Source organism: Phalaenopsis equestris, unplaced genomic scaffold (assembly GCF_001263595.1).
Source record: "Phalaenopsis equestris unplaced genomic scaffold, ASM126359v1 Scaffold000436, whole genome shotgun sequence".
Taxonomy (NCBI): domain Eukaryota; kingdom Viridiplantae; phylum Streptophyta; class Magnoliopsida; order Asparagales; family Orchidaceae; genus Phalaenopsis; species Phalaenopsis equestris.
This window is the reverse complement of record NW_018164877.1, coordinates 1,015,811-1,034,262: the sequence shown is the minus strand read 5'-3', so window position 1 is coordinate 1,034,262 and position 18,452 is coordinate 1,015,811. Positions and strand designations below refer to the sequence as shown.

At 34.1% G+C, this 18,452-nt stretch overlaps 2 protein-coding genes across 2 annotated transcripts in view; one reads left to right on the top strand and one right to left on the bottom strand.

Annotated features, from left to right (window-relative positions):
- The first annotated feature begins 7,638 nt into the window (after nt 1-7,638).
- LOC110027699 (3-ketoacyl-CoA synthase 12-like) lies at nt 7,639-9,551 on the top strand. The gene has a single exon (XM_020729218.1). It carries the CDS (start codon nt 7,926-7,928, stop codon nt 9,342-9,344), a length of 1,419 nt encoding a protein of 472 aa, XP_020584877.1. The 5' UTR covers nt 7,639-7,925; the 3' UTR covers nt 9,345-9,551.
- A 4,836-nt stretch (nt 9,552-14,387) lies between these two features.
- The window catches only part of LOC110027703 (non-lysosomal glucosylceramidase), a 39,469-nt gene continuing 35,404 nt past the window's right edge, over nt 14,388-18,452 (bottom strand). Inside the window, exons 17-18 of the mRNA XM_020729224.1 lie at nt 15,920-17,195; nt 14,388-14,919 (exon numbers count right to left, since the gene is read on the bottom strand). Of these exons, the coding sequence (XP_020584883.1) occupies nt 14,661-14,919; nt 15,920-17,195 (1,535 nt within the window). The 3' untranslated portion in view covers nt 14,388-14,660. The remainder of the gene's footprint in view (nt 14,920-15,919; nt 17,196-18,452) is intronic.

Sequence of the window (18,452 nt, the reverse complement as noted above, 5' to 3'; positions counted from 1 at the left end):
GAGAGAGCTCAAATATTTAATATTACATAAAAAACAGCATCATTAATACATTTTCAAAAGCAAAATGCAGCTTTTCATGAACAGATTTATGACATTAAAACATCATAAATGTAAATATCAAACTTTAGGCGGTATGTATGTAAAATTTCCAATAAAGGTTCTCTATGGTCATGTTAAGGCACTTGAGTAGCACTTGTACTGAAGAGAAGGATAAGAGTTCGAACTCAAAAGAGCTGCTGCAATGCTGCTTCAGGTTTTGGACCGCGTGTTTGGAGAAAAAGAGCTTTCTTTAAGTTCTGTATAATGCAGGAAGAGGAAGGTGGTTGGATTACTCATAAGTTTGCCATTAAGAACTCTGCTTTCAGTCGCTTTCAGGAAGAGCTTTAGCGTTCAAAATCACGGTGCTCTAATTCCGCTCTCGTGTTCATGTAATTTTTCAAATAATGTTATAAGCAATTTTTAGCAGATTAACTGCCCAAACAGCTATAAATGTGGCTCTAAGAGTCTATTTGGGTTAAAAGAGTGGCTATAAGGAGGTGATGTAGAAAACTACTTTTTAAAAAGCTGTGGTAGGAATTATAAATATATATATATGTTGTCAGAGTTTGTACAACTGCTGTCCTATTAAAAAGATTAAATTTATGTATCTAACACCTAAGCTTCAATTTTTACATACATGTCAGATTATCTATGCATAGAAAATGTGCTTTTATTTTTTAAAAGTTTAAATAATGATATTTTTTATGTCATATAAGAGATTTTGGTGGTGTATATGATTGAAAAATTTAAAATTGAAGTATTAGATTTGTAAATACATAATAAGTGGGAGGCATGTGTGTAAATGCTCTAAGGAGTACTAGTGCTCATAAAGGGTCTCTAGGCCATATCAAACACACATTACCATTATCATAACCCATATATCTATCATAATTGTTACAACCCCCACCCTTAAATTCCTATTAAAAACATGAAATTCAAATCAAAATCTTCTATACCCTTGATCCCATAACTCGCAAAAACAAATGAACTTTTTCACTAAATCTCGAACCAAAATCATTATAATACTTAAGGTTTTGTTTCAGGCAGCGATGTTGTGGCGGTGTGGTGTCGCACCACATTTTCAATTGTTTGACAAAATTCTTTTTTTTCCCGTTTTTTTTTTTCAAAAGGTTATGTTGGAAAGTTGTGTTTTGCAATCTGACATAGCTATGTGCAGTGGCGCCAAAAAATTATATTATAATTGTTTGAAAAATAAAATAAATTTATAATAGTCGCAACAATTTTTTGAAAAACTCACCCAAACATAGAAAGTTAGAATTACATAACGTAGCACAACTTGTTGGGCCAAATGATAAATACATGTCACTAATGCGATCACTTTCATATGGAAATGTGCTCATCAAATCCGAATTCCGTGCACGCAACTCATTTGCATGTTCCTATCTATGACCTAAATTAGATATGGTACCGTACAACGTTAACTGCATTGACATGACCGAGTCATATAGGCACGTTTCGTTTCAGCTATTCTTCTTAGTATAGTTCTAAAATAAATGTTTTTTCACATAAATAACCAACTACCTTTAAAAGAATGAGTGGTCAATTCTCATTTTAATTTTGAAATTTGTTATCATCCAATCCAACCATATGCTCGGTAAAGGAGATTGTCAGAGTGTCAAGTTGAGCATCATGAATAGGCCCCATGCGATCCACGGTAGTGTGGCAGCATTCGGAACGTCGTTTGGATGTGCGTTCAGCCGCACTTAAAAATTTTCCCATGAGTAGATGCATAAGGGGGGTGGAGTCGATCTTGAGTCACCTTTGATTTGAGTTTGAGCTTAATTCTACAGATTTTAGCCTGTTAGCTAATTGACTCATTTATTATGAAAGAGATTAATTTTGATTCAAGCACTAGTTATGATAAAATGAGTGTAAGAATGAGAAATTTAAAATATAATAATAATAAAATGTTACTACATAAGAATATGAGAAATTATTTTTTAATATTTTAAATAAATTTATACTTAAAACTCTCGAATTACAAGATATTTCTGGCATTTTTATAATAATATATTAAAGCACAACTCATAAGCCATTAATTGAGATGAGCCTGAATTTTCTCACAAGTTGGCTTAACTCAGGCTCCATTTAGAATAGCGGCGACAATGCGAAGCGGACTGGACTGCACAACTCGATGACTTAACAAAATTATGTTTTGTCTATTTTTTTCCAAAAAGCTCTAGCCCATGACCCGAGTTTTGCAATATGATAATGTTAAGTGTAGTGGCCACAAGTTACAATCTAATTTTTCAAGATAAAAAATAAAAATTGTAATAAGCACCATAACTCTTTGAAGAGTAGGCACGATGCCATGTTTGTCGTACAAGTATCATGTATCATGTCAGCGGGTATTTATTATTTGAAAATTAACACAATTTGTGTAAGGATATGAAAAAAAAAAAACAGCGAGACTATACATACTTATTGTACATACATACTTATCAAGTTGATTTGACCATGTCTCAAGGGCACATTTAAGAGTTTCAAATCTCATCCCCACCATAATTTGGTAAGGATATGAAAAACAATAGTGAGACTATATATAGTTATTATACATACATACTCATCAAGTTGATTTGACCTTGTCTCAATGGCACATTTAAGAGTTTCAAATCTCATCCCGACCATAATTTGGTTGGGTATTCTTATCCAATTTATCTCTTATTCAATATAATTACATTTTTGCTATATATATTATATATATATATATATATATATATATTCTAATTTTACATTTTGCTCCAAAAAAAATTCAATAAAATGTAGTGTTTATTATGGTGAATATATGAATGTTAGAAACACATATATTATGAATAGTAATTAATAAATGAGTAATATAGTAAATTACATATTAAAAATATTACATTTATTTTCTTACATAAATTATTTTATCTTGTACCATTTATCATACACTTATGTGCTGGATGGATATGTAAGAGAATTATCTATATGTAATTTTGTCTTTTATTTTATATATTAAATTATTTTGCTTGGAGTTGACTCTCATATTTTCAAACTATATATGAATTATTTAAAATTAAAACAATGAGCTATACTTCCCAATTAATCTCCCTTCAAAATAATATTAAATAAAAAAATATTAGAGAAATTTACATACATACCATGCAATTGTTATTTATTATATATCTAACACCTAAATTTTAGCTTCTTACATTTACGTCACCCAAACTTTTCATATATATATAAAAGTAGGATGCATGTGTAAGAGTTAAAGTTTGGATGTTAGATATGTAAATACATAAAATATGAGTGAAATGTATGTAAATTTTCCTTAATATTAATTAATCAAGATATCTTCGCATTGACCAGATGGCGTCCGGCGCGTTGACATATTTTCAGGTCATGAATTCGTACTTGAAGGATTAGTGGAGCGCTGGTCGTTGGAGTCACTAAAAGCCTTAAATGAAGTTTAATGGTGGGATGGTAACGTATCTGAATATTTAATAATCTGTTTATTTTTTTATTTTAAAAATTAAAAATAAATTAATAAGGAAGAATTGTGCACTATGTATGTAAATGCTCTTATATTTTCTTCTTATAAGAGGTGATATATCGTGAACAAAATATATTATTTAGCACAAATCTAGATATGGTTAATATGAATTTCCAAAACATTTTTTTTTAGTGAGAAAAATTGAAGCCCAAATGAAAAATCATCCAAAACTTTGGTTTTAGCAAGCCTACTATCAAACTGACCGGTTTGACTAGTGAACATGATGTCACCAAAATTGATCCAATTTATGTGAAATCAAGTTTGGAGCAAGTCGTTAAGCCACTTTTGAAAGCTTTTGATGGCTAATTGAGGAAGGTCAAATGGATTCAAATCTGACAAGCTTATATTTGAATCGAGCATCTGAATGAGATGAATTCAAAGAGCTTAAGATTACTCAATTTCAACATCCTTAAGACACTCAAATGTTTATAAAATGTGGGCTGATTGAGCGAATCTCTCATGATTGTTTGATTGAGTGATATGAATTTCTTCTTTATTTGTAGAGAGACATCTCCTAAAGTATATAAATAAAGTCATGTCCACTTCATGAAGTGGGAATAAGACCTAAGCTTGGAGCGTGTCGCAAGGAGAAGGAGTTGAAGTCCAATGTTCACACCAAAGGTTCAGTGAACACCACTAGCTCTTGCAGTTACTGACCACCATTGACCACCATTCGTTGCCCCCTGCTTGTTGTAATGAAACATCTTACATAATCATAACTTATGTTGAGGCATATCGGCGTACATTGCAAAATAATGTAGCACTTGATGGAACAGTGCACATCCTGAACATTGAATATATAGCAACGTACCCAAAAAATGGTGTAACAACGCACCACTAAAACGATGTAATGTTGTACCCCAAAGATTGTGTAATGACACACCCCGAAGATAGTATAACAATGCACCCAAAGTATTGTGTAACTCCTCACAATAACTCCTTATAACCACCATACTCAGAACACAGTGACCTTCTCCAAACTTTTGAAGTTTTATAGCTCCCCACCTGATTTACAACCTACTTCTTTCATAGCTCTTGCAACTCCCAATTTCGGCTTTTGAGCCTATGAATGTCATTAAAACTCATAGTTATGGCTTGTATAACCAACTATATCCAATGTGGCTTATAGCTCATACATCTCCCAGCTCTGGCCTCGATGACCTATTAGCATTATTAAAACTCCCTGATGTGACCTATGTGGCCAACAATGAACTATATGACTCATAGCTCATGCAACTCCTAAATTTAGCCAATATGGCCTACGAACATTATTGTAGCTCACTGCTACAACCTACACCACCACTTACGACCTTCGTGGCTCACAACTCATGTAGCTTCCAACTTTGGCATCTACTGCAAACATCATTACAACTCCTCACTACAACCTATAAAAACAATTACGACATATGGAACTTACAACTCATGCAACCAACTTCAATCTTTATGACCTACAGACGTTATTACAGTTCACCATTAAGACCTATGCAAATACCTTACAACTTACAAAAGTTATTACAGTTTTCTGCTGCACTCTATGTGACCAACCATGACTTACATGGATCACAACTCACGCAACTCCTAACTCTGGCATCTGCGACCTACAAACATTATTTTTCCCGGCTGTGTTCTATCACAACCCAAGTTGATATAACCCGTATACAATAATAGATTATACCAAGTTTAGACACACCATATTTTTCTTGCTTAAGATCTATTTAAAAAGGATTTCTTTTATCTTATATTTCCCATTACACAGAGTCACTAAGTTACCGATAATAGTACAAAAAATTAAAGATCATCATACTTTCATTTTCTTTGCATGCAACAAATCATTTACATCCAAAACATTTATATACATTGATCATGTTTTTCTAATAATCTCAACAAGACAAATAGATTTATCATGATCACAAAATACATATATAAAATATGCCTCTATCAATAAGTACAACAGTTCACTCCACTCGAGATATGTAAAAACAACCAGAGTAAGCAAGGAGCTCAATAGGTTACACGAGACCTGAAACTGAAATCAATGCATGAAAATAGAACAATATGCATGATTGCACTGTAAGTCACTGGACATGCATATGTATAAATCAAAATATATACCCGCAATATGGTATCAAATCACAATAGCAACAATATATAAAATGCATATCATCATACAAATACTATACAAGATAGTTGATCTGGCTAATCATAAGTGATATTTTTCCCATGTCAATCATAGTAAAATAAGTGCAGTATCATATCCTATCATGCCAATAAAAACTGTCAGAACAGTCAGTCTGGTAATACAAAACACACCTGTCATCACTCCAGCCTGTTGAAAGATCAATATTCACTCCTATAACTCCTAACAAGCATCAAATTCATACCACTAAATTAAATTAACACAAATTTAATTTGAACTTTAGATTTATACAAATGAATTAAAATTAATTATTTAACCTCACATTGGATAAATAGATTTATTAATAATATTCTTTTGGCACAAAAGAGGTAGTGGTTGAGCAGGACAATTCTGTCACGAAAAAAAAAAGAAAAAAAAAAAAAAAAAAAATTACACACTTGAAATATATGGAGCGAAAATGCAAAAGCTGACATATATGATATGTAATTTATTGGATTCAAATATAATTGCATTTTTTAATTGTTTAAATTTTATCAAAACTATTTGCCATGATGGATTTTTACGCCTGAATATTATTTTTTAATTACTAAAAAATCAAATTGTTGGGAATAAAATAAAATATATAATTGAAGTATTTTATGATTTTAAACCTTAGGATGGGAATTAATTAAAAAATGATGACTAGAAAGTGACTGTTAATTTTATAAATAATGCAGTTTTAATGTTATGTATGTAATTGCTTTTCTCTTTATAACTTTTTAAATATCATGTATGCATGAAATGAGCGCATATTTTGTCAAGACTCCTAATGTAGAGAACTTTTTGGGGTCTACTGAAATAACGTCACGTGGCGGTGACAGAAAAAAAAAATAAAAATCGGTTCGGTAACACGGAAATATTCCCTCCGTGTTATTTTGTATTATTCAGGTGTTATGGTGTTCTTAGAATATTCTCGGTGATATAATAATAAAATAATACATCAATAACACTTGAATAACATACAATAACACGGGAGGAATAATCTCTTTTGTTATCGGACAGATTTTATTTTATTTTCTGTCACCGCCACGTAGCGTGATTTCATTGGACTCCGAATGTAGCTCTACATTAGGAGTCCTAATTTAATATTTTTCCGCCTGAAAGAGGATGCTCGATTTGTAAACGACAATGCTTCAATTGCGCAAGAATTAACAATAAGCTCCACAAGGGTTCAATGCAAGGTAAATGATGATGCTCTTAATGCATCCCGGTGATTTCCCATGATTAATATAAGGAATTACATGTTAATTTTTATTATTTTTATTTTTGAAACCCCATAAGAGCAAGCTCTAGTAGTCAAGCTACATTCTAAGAGTTATTTTTACAAAAATACCCTTTATTAAAATTATAGTTCATATTGACTTCAATATTTGACTTTGAAAGATTTGCTTAATTGGGAATTCAATCAGAGATAAGATAGAAATACTTTAAGATTGTCTAGAACCCAAAGAAGAGGAAAAAATTTGCGTACGACTTACACACGCAACGCTGCATACATCAAGGAGATTATTTAGAGGGTATTGGGAGGTTATATCCATGTTATACCTCATGTAACCTACATGTACATTCTAGTAAGTTTTGCGCTTTTGTTTTCATATATTTGTAAGTTACAAGAGTTACAGAGAGGTTACAGGAGGTATAACGCAGATATAATTTTCAATAACCTCTCTGACATATGCAGCGCTGTGTATGTCTTACACAAATTTTTCTCCAAAGAAGGAGATCTTTTTCATTCATACCCAAGGCGGCATGTATGCAAAAATCAAAATTTGCACATTACCTATGTAAATACATATGAATTGTTGGGTATACATGTAAAGCTGCAATACATAAATATTAATATTGCAAGAACAGAAAAGGAATCAAAACAAAATCACGTACAAGACTCTCAAGTTATGGCGACCGAAATAACCCGTCTTCCTTTTCTCCCCCCACACCACATATACAAATTCAATCACAGCTACACATCTAACCAAAAGCCCAACCCCAACATAATGGAGTCACAGACCTCTGCAAACACATGGTGGCTAATGGCTGAAGTTGTTGGGCAGATAAAGATTAGCTAATGCCGCATTCAAAGCTCCCCAAATCAAACAAATACCCCCCACCACCACCCCTCTTCTCCTCCTATATATCAAAACAATCTTCACATAATCAATCCTCATCCCAAAAACCATGGAGTTCTTAGCTCTGTTCTCCACCATCCTCCTCCTCCACTCCCTCCTCATCCTGTCATGGCATTTCGCCGACAGGTTCCGCCGCCGCAACTGCTATCTCCTCGACTACATCTGCCTAAAACCTTCCGACGAGCTGAAACTCCCCACCGACCTCTGCGGCGACATTGTGTCTCGCAACCCCTGTTTGGGTCTGAACGAATACAAATTCCTTCTGAAAGTCATGATAAGCTCCGGACTTGGTGAATCCACTTACGGCCCCCGCAGCATAATTGAAGGCCGCGAAGCCAATCCAACCTTGGCAGACTCCATCTCCGAAATGGATGAGTATTTCTTCCCTCTGATCGACTCCATCTTCGCCCGCATAAGCCCTCGCATCAATCTCCCACCCTCCGCCATTAACATCCTCGTCGTCAACGTTTCCATGTTCTCCCCTGCTCCCTCCCTCGCCGCCAGAATCATAAACCGCTACGGCCTCCGCGAGGACATCTTGGTCTATAATCTCAGCGGCATGGGATGTAGCGCCAGCCTCATTTCCATTGATCTTATACGAAATTTATTCAAATCCCACAAGAAAAGCATCGCCTTGATGGTGACATCGGAGTCTATTTCGCCGAATTGGTATAACGGGAATAAGCGCTCCATGATGCTGGGAAACTGTTTGTTTCGGTCGGGAGGCTGCGCGGCCTTGCTGACTAACGATCCGTACCTCGGCGGCCGCCACGCGAAGCTTCAGTTGCATGGATTGGTTCGAACCCATCTCGGCCGCAGCAACGAAGCGCACGCATGTGCTTGCCAGAAGGAAGACGAGGAAGGCCGGCACGGCTTCCATTTAAGCCGCGATTTGCCGGCCGCCGCCGCTCAAGCTTTTTTTGAAAATCTCCGGGTTTTAGCTCCCAAGATTCTTCCTTTAACTGAAATCTTGCGTTACCTATTCGCGTGTGTGTGGAAGAAGGAGGTGCGGGTGAACATGAAAGCAGGGGTGGAGCATTTCTGCGTTCATACAGGGGGAAAAGCGGTGATTGAAGGCGTGGGACGAAGCTTGGGGTTGGATGAGAAGGAATTGGAGCCGGCGAGGATGACGCTGCATCGATTCGGTAACACTTCGGCGAGCAGTGTGTGGTATGTGTTGAGCTACATGGAGGCGAAGGGGAGGCTGAGGAAGGGGGAGAGGGTTCTGATGCTGACTTTTGGATCTGGATTCAAATGCAATAGCTGTGTTTGGATCGTGAAGAGAAATCTGGAAGATTGTGGAGTTTGGGAAGATTGTATAAAGGGATATCCGCCCAAAACATTGGTGAATCCTTTCTTTGATAAATATGGATGGATCTATGATCCAAATGCGGAACTTTTGGTTCAGAAGATTAAGGAATCTATGGCTAGGGGTGGTAAAGGTGGGAACTTGATGAATCTTATTTGATTTTTTTTTTTTTTTTTTTTTTTTTTTTTTTATTTTTTAATTTATAATGCATTGGGAGATTGAGGGGATGGGGATTTTTATTATATTTGCCCGAAAGAGCGGGATTATTACTGCTTTTTAACTTGTTCAGGTCTTGTTGTTTTAATTGTTTGAGATTTGCAGATAGCGAAATAAATAAATGGTTCTATCAAATCAAAATTTTTAGGTGGAAGGATGGGAGCAGGATCTATTTTCACGTTCCACTGTTGGTTGTTCCAAAGAAAAAAAAAACCTTTTTTTTTCAAAATTTTATATACATACCACTTCATTTTTATATTTACATATCTAATACATAAAATTTTATGTTTACATTTATAATGTTTTTGTGTAACAAAGTTATGTATGAAGAGATATATTTACCTTTTATAGTGTTTCTAATAATGATATTTTTATGGTGTGTTACATATAAATATAAAAAAAAATGGTGTTTAATATCTAAATATCTAAATATTATGTCGTATCCATGTAAATATTTTTTGAGGAAAAGTCTTGGATGATTAAAATACTATATTTAAAATTTGCATGATTAACATAAAAATCTTTTTTTTGGGGACATTTACATACATATCAAACAATTCTTATGTATTTACATATCTCATACATAAACTTTCATATTTACAAATCTTTTTAAATATCACTTCAAAAAAGTGAAATACATCTTTTAAGATATAAGTTGAAAACATCAAAATGTTTCATGTAAATATGAAAAATATAAGTGTGGGATATGTACCTAAATAAAAATTGTGCCTAATTGTTTTCAGTTTTCAGGTTAAGTAAGGGGGGGAGGAAGTAGGAATTAATGATCGCAGCCTTTCATGAAACAGTCCATTTAATTCCTGAAAGCAACCTCAACTATTTTCATAACTTGGGCATTAATAAAGTGCGTACTTCTGTTCCTTTGGTCTATGAGTCCGTGAATTAAAAATATGTATTTTATATTATTATTTAGTGACCTTCGACGTAGGACTGTCAAAAAAGCTCGTTGTTTGTGAACAGTTCGTGTTCGATTCATCAATGAGTTCGTGTTCGATTCGTTCGATAAGTAAACGAGAAGAACGTGAACAATTTTTTTTGTTTGGTTAGTTAAACGAGCTAAACACGAAACGTGATGGGTTCGTTCGTGGTCGAATCGTTATTGTTCGAAATATAAAATAATATAAAATAATTATATATAAAAAAAATTATGATATTTAAAAAAAATTAAATTTTATAAATTATAATATATAATAAATTAATAAAAATAATATAGTTAGTAACATATTAATATGAATATTACATATTTATATAATATAAGTTATATAATTAATATAATATATTATTTATATATATTAATATTAGGGATGTCAAACTGGCTTATCGTTTGCGAACAGCTCGTGTTCGGCTCGTTCTTTAAGAAACAAGATTTCGAACACGAACTTATTTCAAACAAAATAAATTTCAAACGAACCGAACACGAACACAAGCTTTGTTCGTTTTTGTGTTCGATTCGTTTACAACCCTACTTCCATGTCTCTTATTTAATAGAGAAATTTACATCCTTATCCCATATATATATATATTTATATATCACCCTACTTATGCATAAAGAAGTGTATTTTACTTTTAAAAGTCAAAACAATGATGTTTTTTAAGATATGAATGATTTGAGAGGTACAATTGGAATTTAGATGCTAGACATATAAATGCATAGGAATTGGATGGTATGTATATCAATTTTTCTTGAAAAATTCTATTAACAAGATAAAAAGGATCATTTACATATGATACGTTCACAACAAATTTTCATTATATGACGTGAATCTCGAGTCAACTCTTTGAGTAATAAACATTCATACTTTAATTTAAAGTCGATGAGAACCTGATTTCAACAAACTTACAATCAAATTGACCGGCAGACGAGTTCAATGGTACTAAATTTTGTCTAATCTAAGTCAAATCAAGCTCATATCAAATCATTAAACCAATTATGAAAGCTTTCAGGGCATGGCATCTTTGAAAGGTCGTGGATGTCGAATCTGATAAGTTCATGGTTGAATCAAACGCTCTGACAAGAAAAAACCAATGAGCCTTAGATCACTCAATTCTGACATCGTTAAAGCCCTCAAATGTCCATAAAAAATCGTCTTATAGAGGGAACATCTCCGGTCATTCGATCAAAACGATTCATATTCCTTCATTAGTTGCAGCCGAGACCCTCTACAAATAGAGTCCCAACCCCCTCACGAAGGGAGGAAAGTTTGAGGTTTCAGGAAGAATTTGAAGCTTTGAGAAGAAATTGAAGACTTTCAACACCGTCGATCGCCGCCGATCACTACCGACCACCGAGTGCGAGAACAAAATAAAATGATTTCCTCCGCGCTCTTCGAAAGCGTGAAAGGAGGCACAATGCCCCCCATTTACGGATCCAATTGCAGAGCCTGTACTGCATGGTTGAAGAAGGCAAAGGGTAATAAATCTCCAGAAAAGATTAATTAATTGTTAGTACTATCTCATTGAATGCATCAGTGCAGCTCCACCCTCCTCGCCATGAAAACACTGTAAGCATACTCACATGGAAAGACATAAATAGGTACTGGCGGCAAATAAAATGATGTCTTAATTACAATGTTACCACTAATTTGGTAAGATTGTCATCATAAATTTTTACTTTTGTGCGTGTATTATGTTATGCAGCTAAATAGAAGTTTTGATTGCACCGCGATGTTAGCTAATATGCCATGATCACCAAGCGGGGCGATGGCATGCTTAGAATGCATATAGTTGAGATGAATCATTAAGAAAAGGGTGCGCTTTCATAAATAACACACACTTCATTAAGTATTTTCATAATCTTACTTCTAAACATACTTCATATTTAAATGCATATCACTCAAATAGTTTAACATGAGATCAAAATATCATCATTATGTTTTTAAAAGTGAATTACACCTTTTTCGATGAGTGTAACTATCAAATTTTTTGTGTTAGATATTGTTGGATCATAAATTGCCCGTTTTGAACGTGCCCCGAGAGTTTAGAATTGAGTAAATGAAGGAAGAGATAAAGAGAGTATAACAGGTCAGGAATTTTCTGCAGAGAGAATCGGTAAAAGTCCCTTTATTCATATTTTTTTTCCTTCTATTTATAGGAGTGTATTTTGTATATTTATAGAAAGAAGGGAACGGTTATGAAAATTATTTTTAATACAATGGGTACTCTTTTTAATCGTTTGGATTTCATACCATATTTGCATCATAATTTAAATTTTAACATGACGGTAATTGACTGACTCACTTGCTTGAATTTGACCGACTGTTGCTGAGTGCCGACTGTGCCTCTTTGAAGTACGTGTCACTCGACCAGGGAGCCTGGTCGAATGTCTATTTCTTGCTCCGTGATAAAGGTGGGTTGACCGATTAGCCGCAATCAAAGATTTCTGCCTGCATCCCGGTTGGTCGGGACTGTCGGCGTGGTATGTCGTTCAACCTCTCGCCATGGTGTCAGTCGATTATTGACCACGCGGTCTGCAGTATGACGGTAGGACATCTTAATTGTCTGGCTGTTCGAAAACTTTGAGATTCATGCTGACAGTTTTTATTTATAAATATAAAAGAATTGCATCATAGACATGTAAATTTTCCAAAAATAAAACCATAGCTCTTCCTGAACTATGGGTTCGGTGGTATGGCTTTTTTCTTATTTAATGCAGGATTTAAAGGCATTTTCTTAGTGTTAGTCTGTTTACTAAAATTTCAGTGCTGATTGTTTTCATAGTTGTGTTGATTATGGGATTCAGTTTCTGCCCAAAAACCAAGGCTTTTTTAGCATTGATTTCAATTCAATTCAAGGTTTTAAAACTCAGTTCTTGTTGGCCAATGATGTTTTTTATTTATTTATTTTAAATTAAATTTTGGTTGTGATTTCAATTAGGTTATGTTTGGGACTGCATTTTCTCTGCTTTACATTTTAAAGCTTCATAGTTCCATTTGGGAAATTATTTTCTTGTTATTTTTTAGAAACTCATGCGATAAGAAATTATCTTTATCTATCTAACATATTAACACGAGGTAATCGTAAGAAAATTGATATCATATTTTCTCGAAAATCTACATTATTTATAATTCTCATTGTAATTTTTTAAAAAAAATATTCTATTATTTATATATAAGAAAAAGAAACTTAATTTGCCTTTTTCGCTTCATACTTCCAAACTATTTACATTCATGTGAGATATACTTAGGGTTTGTTTGGGACAATTGCAGCTGTTTAAAGAAGTAATTGCTTAAAGAAGCAGATGTTAAGCTGCTGTAGAAGAGTGTTATTAAAAAAAACTGTGACGACTATTACAAATTTATTTTATTTTCAAAAAATTAGAGTATACATTTCTTGCAATCACCACAATTTAATAGCTTTGATTGTAAAAAATAATTTTTATCACAAAAAATTTCTAAAAAAATGAAAAAAAATTAATTGCTTAAACAAAACTGTGATAACAGACTGAAAAACTAAACAGACAGGAATCTTTTCTCAAACAAGCTCTTAACATCCACTTTCTTATTGAAATTTAAGATAAATATGTACCATATATATAAAAGCATAGAAATCTTTTGTGATAATATTATTTTATTTTAATTTTAATTTTTCATATTTTAATTTGAAAACAAATTTAGTATGTTAAAAATGAAAGGTATATACATGTATTTACACACTTGACATCCAAATTTCAATTATCACATGTGTGCCACCTTTCTTATGTATGCAAATGTGTGTTTCACTCTTCAAACTCTAAAAATGATGGTCTGCCGTTATATAAAACAAAAGCAGCAGTTACATACATAACGCCCAATTCCTTCGTATTTACACATCTATCCACCTAAAATTCACTTATTACATATTAACCACCGAAAACTCTCACTCCACAATAAAACAAACCTCTATTTTAACCATAAAATTGTGAAATACACCTTTTGATGCACATGCAAGGTGGCATGCATGTAAAAAATTGAAGTTTAGGTGGAAGTAAAATGCATAGAAACTGATGAGTACTATGTATGTAAATCTTCCAAGATACATTGTGCTAGATAAGTAATTACATAGGAATTGAGTGGCATGCATGTAAACTTGCAGCACCAATGAAGACAGTTTCAGTAAAAAAAACCTTATAAAACAAAGAAACTCTTACTTACAATACATATAAATCATGTCCTCAGCTCTATCCTTGATGGATTAGGACTTAGGAGCAATGAATAAACTCTCTCTCTCTCTCTCTCTCTCTCTCTCTCATCTTGGCATAATCAGCTAGCAATCACAATGAAAAACAGAATTGCGAAAGCAGCTGCCTTTGGGTGGAATCTTCCGCACGCCATTCTCATGTATGGCTCTGAGGGTGAGGGGGGAAACGTAAATCCTCTCCATAATATTGACTTTGGGAGCATCCACAATGGCCTTCGGGGGAGATAATGCCCACTGCATCGCCCAGATCGCAAGCGGCCGCATGTAGACCAGGGACCTGTAGTGCCCATCAATCGTCCATCCCTCCGGTGTCTGAAACCAGTACCTGAGCCACCCACAAACAAAGGCCGCATTTTTATACTGAAGATTGTCACAGATTTTACATTTTTTACATCAAATAATTTAAAAAAATTAACAGTTATGTTGAAATTTTTTTTTTTTCAGACATGCCATGCAATTCCTGTGTGTTTACCGCATTGATACAGCACAAATCTTGCATATCAGGCCAAAAATTATCACAATCTTAACTTTTAAGAAGTGAAATACGGCTTTTCGTGCATGGTTAAGAAGGTGTGTATGTAAGAATTGAAATTTAGGTGTTAGATATGTAAATACGTAAGAATTGAGTGGTATTTTTGTAAATCCTCCTTTTATGTATTAATAATCTCAAGTTTAACAAAGTCTGAATTTATAGTATTTAATTCTAAAATCCTACTCTGAAGATAAACAGTCCCTTCAGTATCAATGCTGGTGATAATTATAATATGGGGTATTTGCATACATACCACAAAAGTTTCATACACGCATGTATCTAACACTTAAATCTTATATTTACTTATATAACAACCTAATGTCTAAGTAGCATCCAATCATATGCATAAGAAGATATATTTATGGTATCTCTTATGTGATTTAGAAAATAGGATGTTAGATAAATAAATTTATAAGTAGCACATACTTCCCAAGTATTTACATATTTCACACCTAAAACTTTCATATTTACATATACAAACACTTTGGTGCTTTAAACCTATGCACAAAAGGGGAAAGCGATAATAGTGCTATTTCTGATATGATATTAAAGACACGAGTGCTATGTGTGTAAATATGAATGTTTAGGTAAGAGATATGTAAATAAATAAAGATTGGGCGTTACATGTCAAAACAAATGAGCTTTTTGTGGTATGTATGTAAATCACTCTTATAAGGGCTTTAAAGTATGATATGGTGTTAGATTAGAGCACAGGAAGAAGAGATCAAAAAGAGAGAACGAGAGACATCGCTAAAATGAGAAATGGAAGGAAAAAAAAGAAAACAAAACTAACCCGTGTCCCTCCTCAGACCAACCAGCAGTAAAAATGCCTTCAGCAGTAGTAAAAGCTTGCTCCTCCATCCCAGCAAGAATCATGGTGGCAGCCAAGCCATAGGTCACACCAGTCCAGATTTCGCGCGACTGCATGCACGATTCATCCACCTTCCCATTAGGATGCATCCCATTCACCGCCCCGATTCTCCCTCCCCTCACCTTCATCACATTAAAATCAAATATTTTCTGCAGTGCGCTTCGTATTTTGTTCTCCTCAAAAAGGGACGGCAATCCAGACGACGCCGCATACCATTGCCCTGCTAATTGATCCGCCTGTATCGACTTACTGTTGCTGCTGTTTCCACTGTCATAATTAAAATAAGAACCATTCCACAGCTTTGATTCGAATGCATACTTCGCCGTCAAAAACTTTATCGTGCATTTCTCAGCGTAAGCGTGATCTCCGAGACGATGCGCCATTGCTGCGGCCGCTTGGAGGGAGGCAAGCCAGAGACAACCACAGTAAGCACTGATCCCGTGAACCGTCCAAGCATCGTAAGTTTGATCGGGGAAACCATCATTCTCAATGAGACCATCGCCGTCCCGATCAAATTGATTCATATAGTCCATGGCAGCGCACACTGCTGGCCAGACCTCTCGTCCAAAATCCATATCGCCAGTGGCAGCAAAATCTCTGTAAACCTGGAGCACAAACTTGGGATTGAGATCCTTCCATTTACTAGTGTCATGTATGTTATAGGCATTCATTTCGAGCCAGGGATCATGGGTTCCGAGATCATGAGCGACGGCACCTTTGACTTTGCGGATTCCCCAGTTGCCGTCGGCCAAGAACTTGACTTTTCGTCGGTCTTCGTAGAGCACTGCTCGGGCAAAATCTCGCTGGATGCTTAACTCGATTTTTGGGAAGAGATCTAGAAGTGCAAAAGAAGCGTAAAAATGAACATCGTATGTGCACCACATGATGTACTCAATTCCTTCCAAGTATAGAAATCTGCCCACATTATCAGGATCGTTCTGTGAGTTGGGAGGATGCATGAATTCATTGATTCTGGTTTCCAAATCACTATCGGCCAATTCTTGTCCTACAATAGGATTACTAAATACTATCTCATCATCATTTCTTTGCTCTGTGTCTTCATTAGTTGTTCGTTCAGAGGTGGTGCCTGCCTTGCTCAGTTTTTTGGAAACAGATTTTGACTCCTTGTTCGCATTTTTAACGGATTTGTTATTTTTACCAACGCTTGCTTTTTCATCAAAAACTGGAGCGCCGCCATCTGCAACAGTGGGTATTTTTAAGGAATAAATTCATCATAAAAGGTACATGAAAAAAAATGTCCAAATTATACATTGTTGTTCAAAACATTCATGCATGTGAAGTGAAATAAAAAATTAATTGAAAGAGAAATTTACATACATGTCACACAATTCTTATGCATCTACATATCCAACACTTCAAGTTCATTATTTAAAATTATAAGGTAATTTGATATTAAAAATGTATGCAGGTAAAAGTGTATTTCAATTTTGAAAAGTTCGTGATAGTGGTATTTTTTATGTGATGATAAAGATTTGAGTGGATGCATGTAAATAATTTAAGATTTAATTATGACCTCAAGATTGAATTTGTTTAAAATAGATAACTGCTCAAAACTAAGTAGGTTAATAATTTTATTTATGTAAATAAACAAAATTTTATAAGAATTATTTAAAAAGGGAGAGGATTTAGAACCATTGGGTGAATTCAATTGGAATGCAATGGTATGAGATGAAATTAGCTCGAGTTTTCCCTCATTTGGATCAACACATGTTAACATAGAAGGATCTAAGGTTTGGATTGGCCTTTGTTTCTATGAGATTGTAATAGTATTAAATAATAAACTTGTATGTACGGGAGAGGAACAATATGTACTGTTAATTAATAAAGATGTTCTATAATAGATTTAAGTTATAAGTAAATAAGTACATGATCAGTAAGGGTTTATTAATTATATTAATCTTTATGATATTGATCTCTAAATGAATGGGTTATGCATTTTATGTAGGTTTGGTCATAAGAAAAGAATCGTTTATATGTTATAGATAACCATAGAGAAAAGTATCAAAATAGTTCCCCGCCTCTTTGCAAGAGGTCATTTTAGTCCCTAGACTCTTTTAAAATGGGCTGAAATAATCCCCATGAAGGGCTATTTCAACACTAATTTAAATACTCTAATAACTAATTTGACCCTTTTATAAGACTATGGATTAAAATGGTTCCATGTAAACAGTCAGGGGAATATTTTGACCCTTTACTTCATAGCTATTTTAAAAAAGCCTACATATGATAATTATTCACTTATCATTATTTTATAAGAAATCATTAAGTTCAAGCTAACTCAAGATATTAACTTCCTTAGAAAATACTTTAAAACTAAGTTAAGTGTTGTCGAGATGAGAATGATTAGGTGGATGAGTGGCTTTACACTTGAGACATAATGTGAAATGAATATATCCATGATAGGGTTGGTGTAGCTCCAATGACAGACAAACTT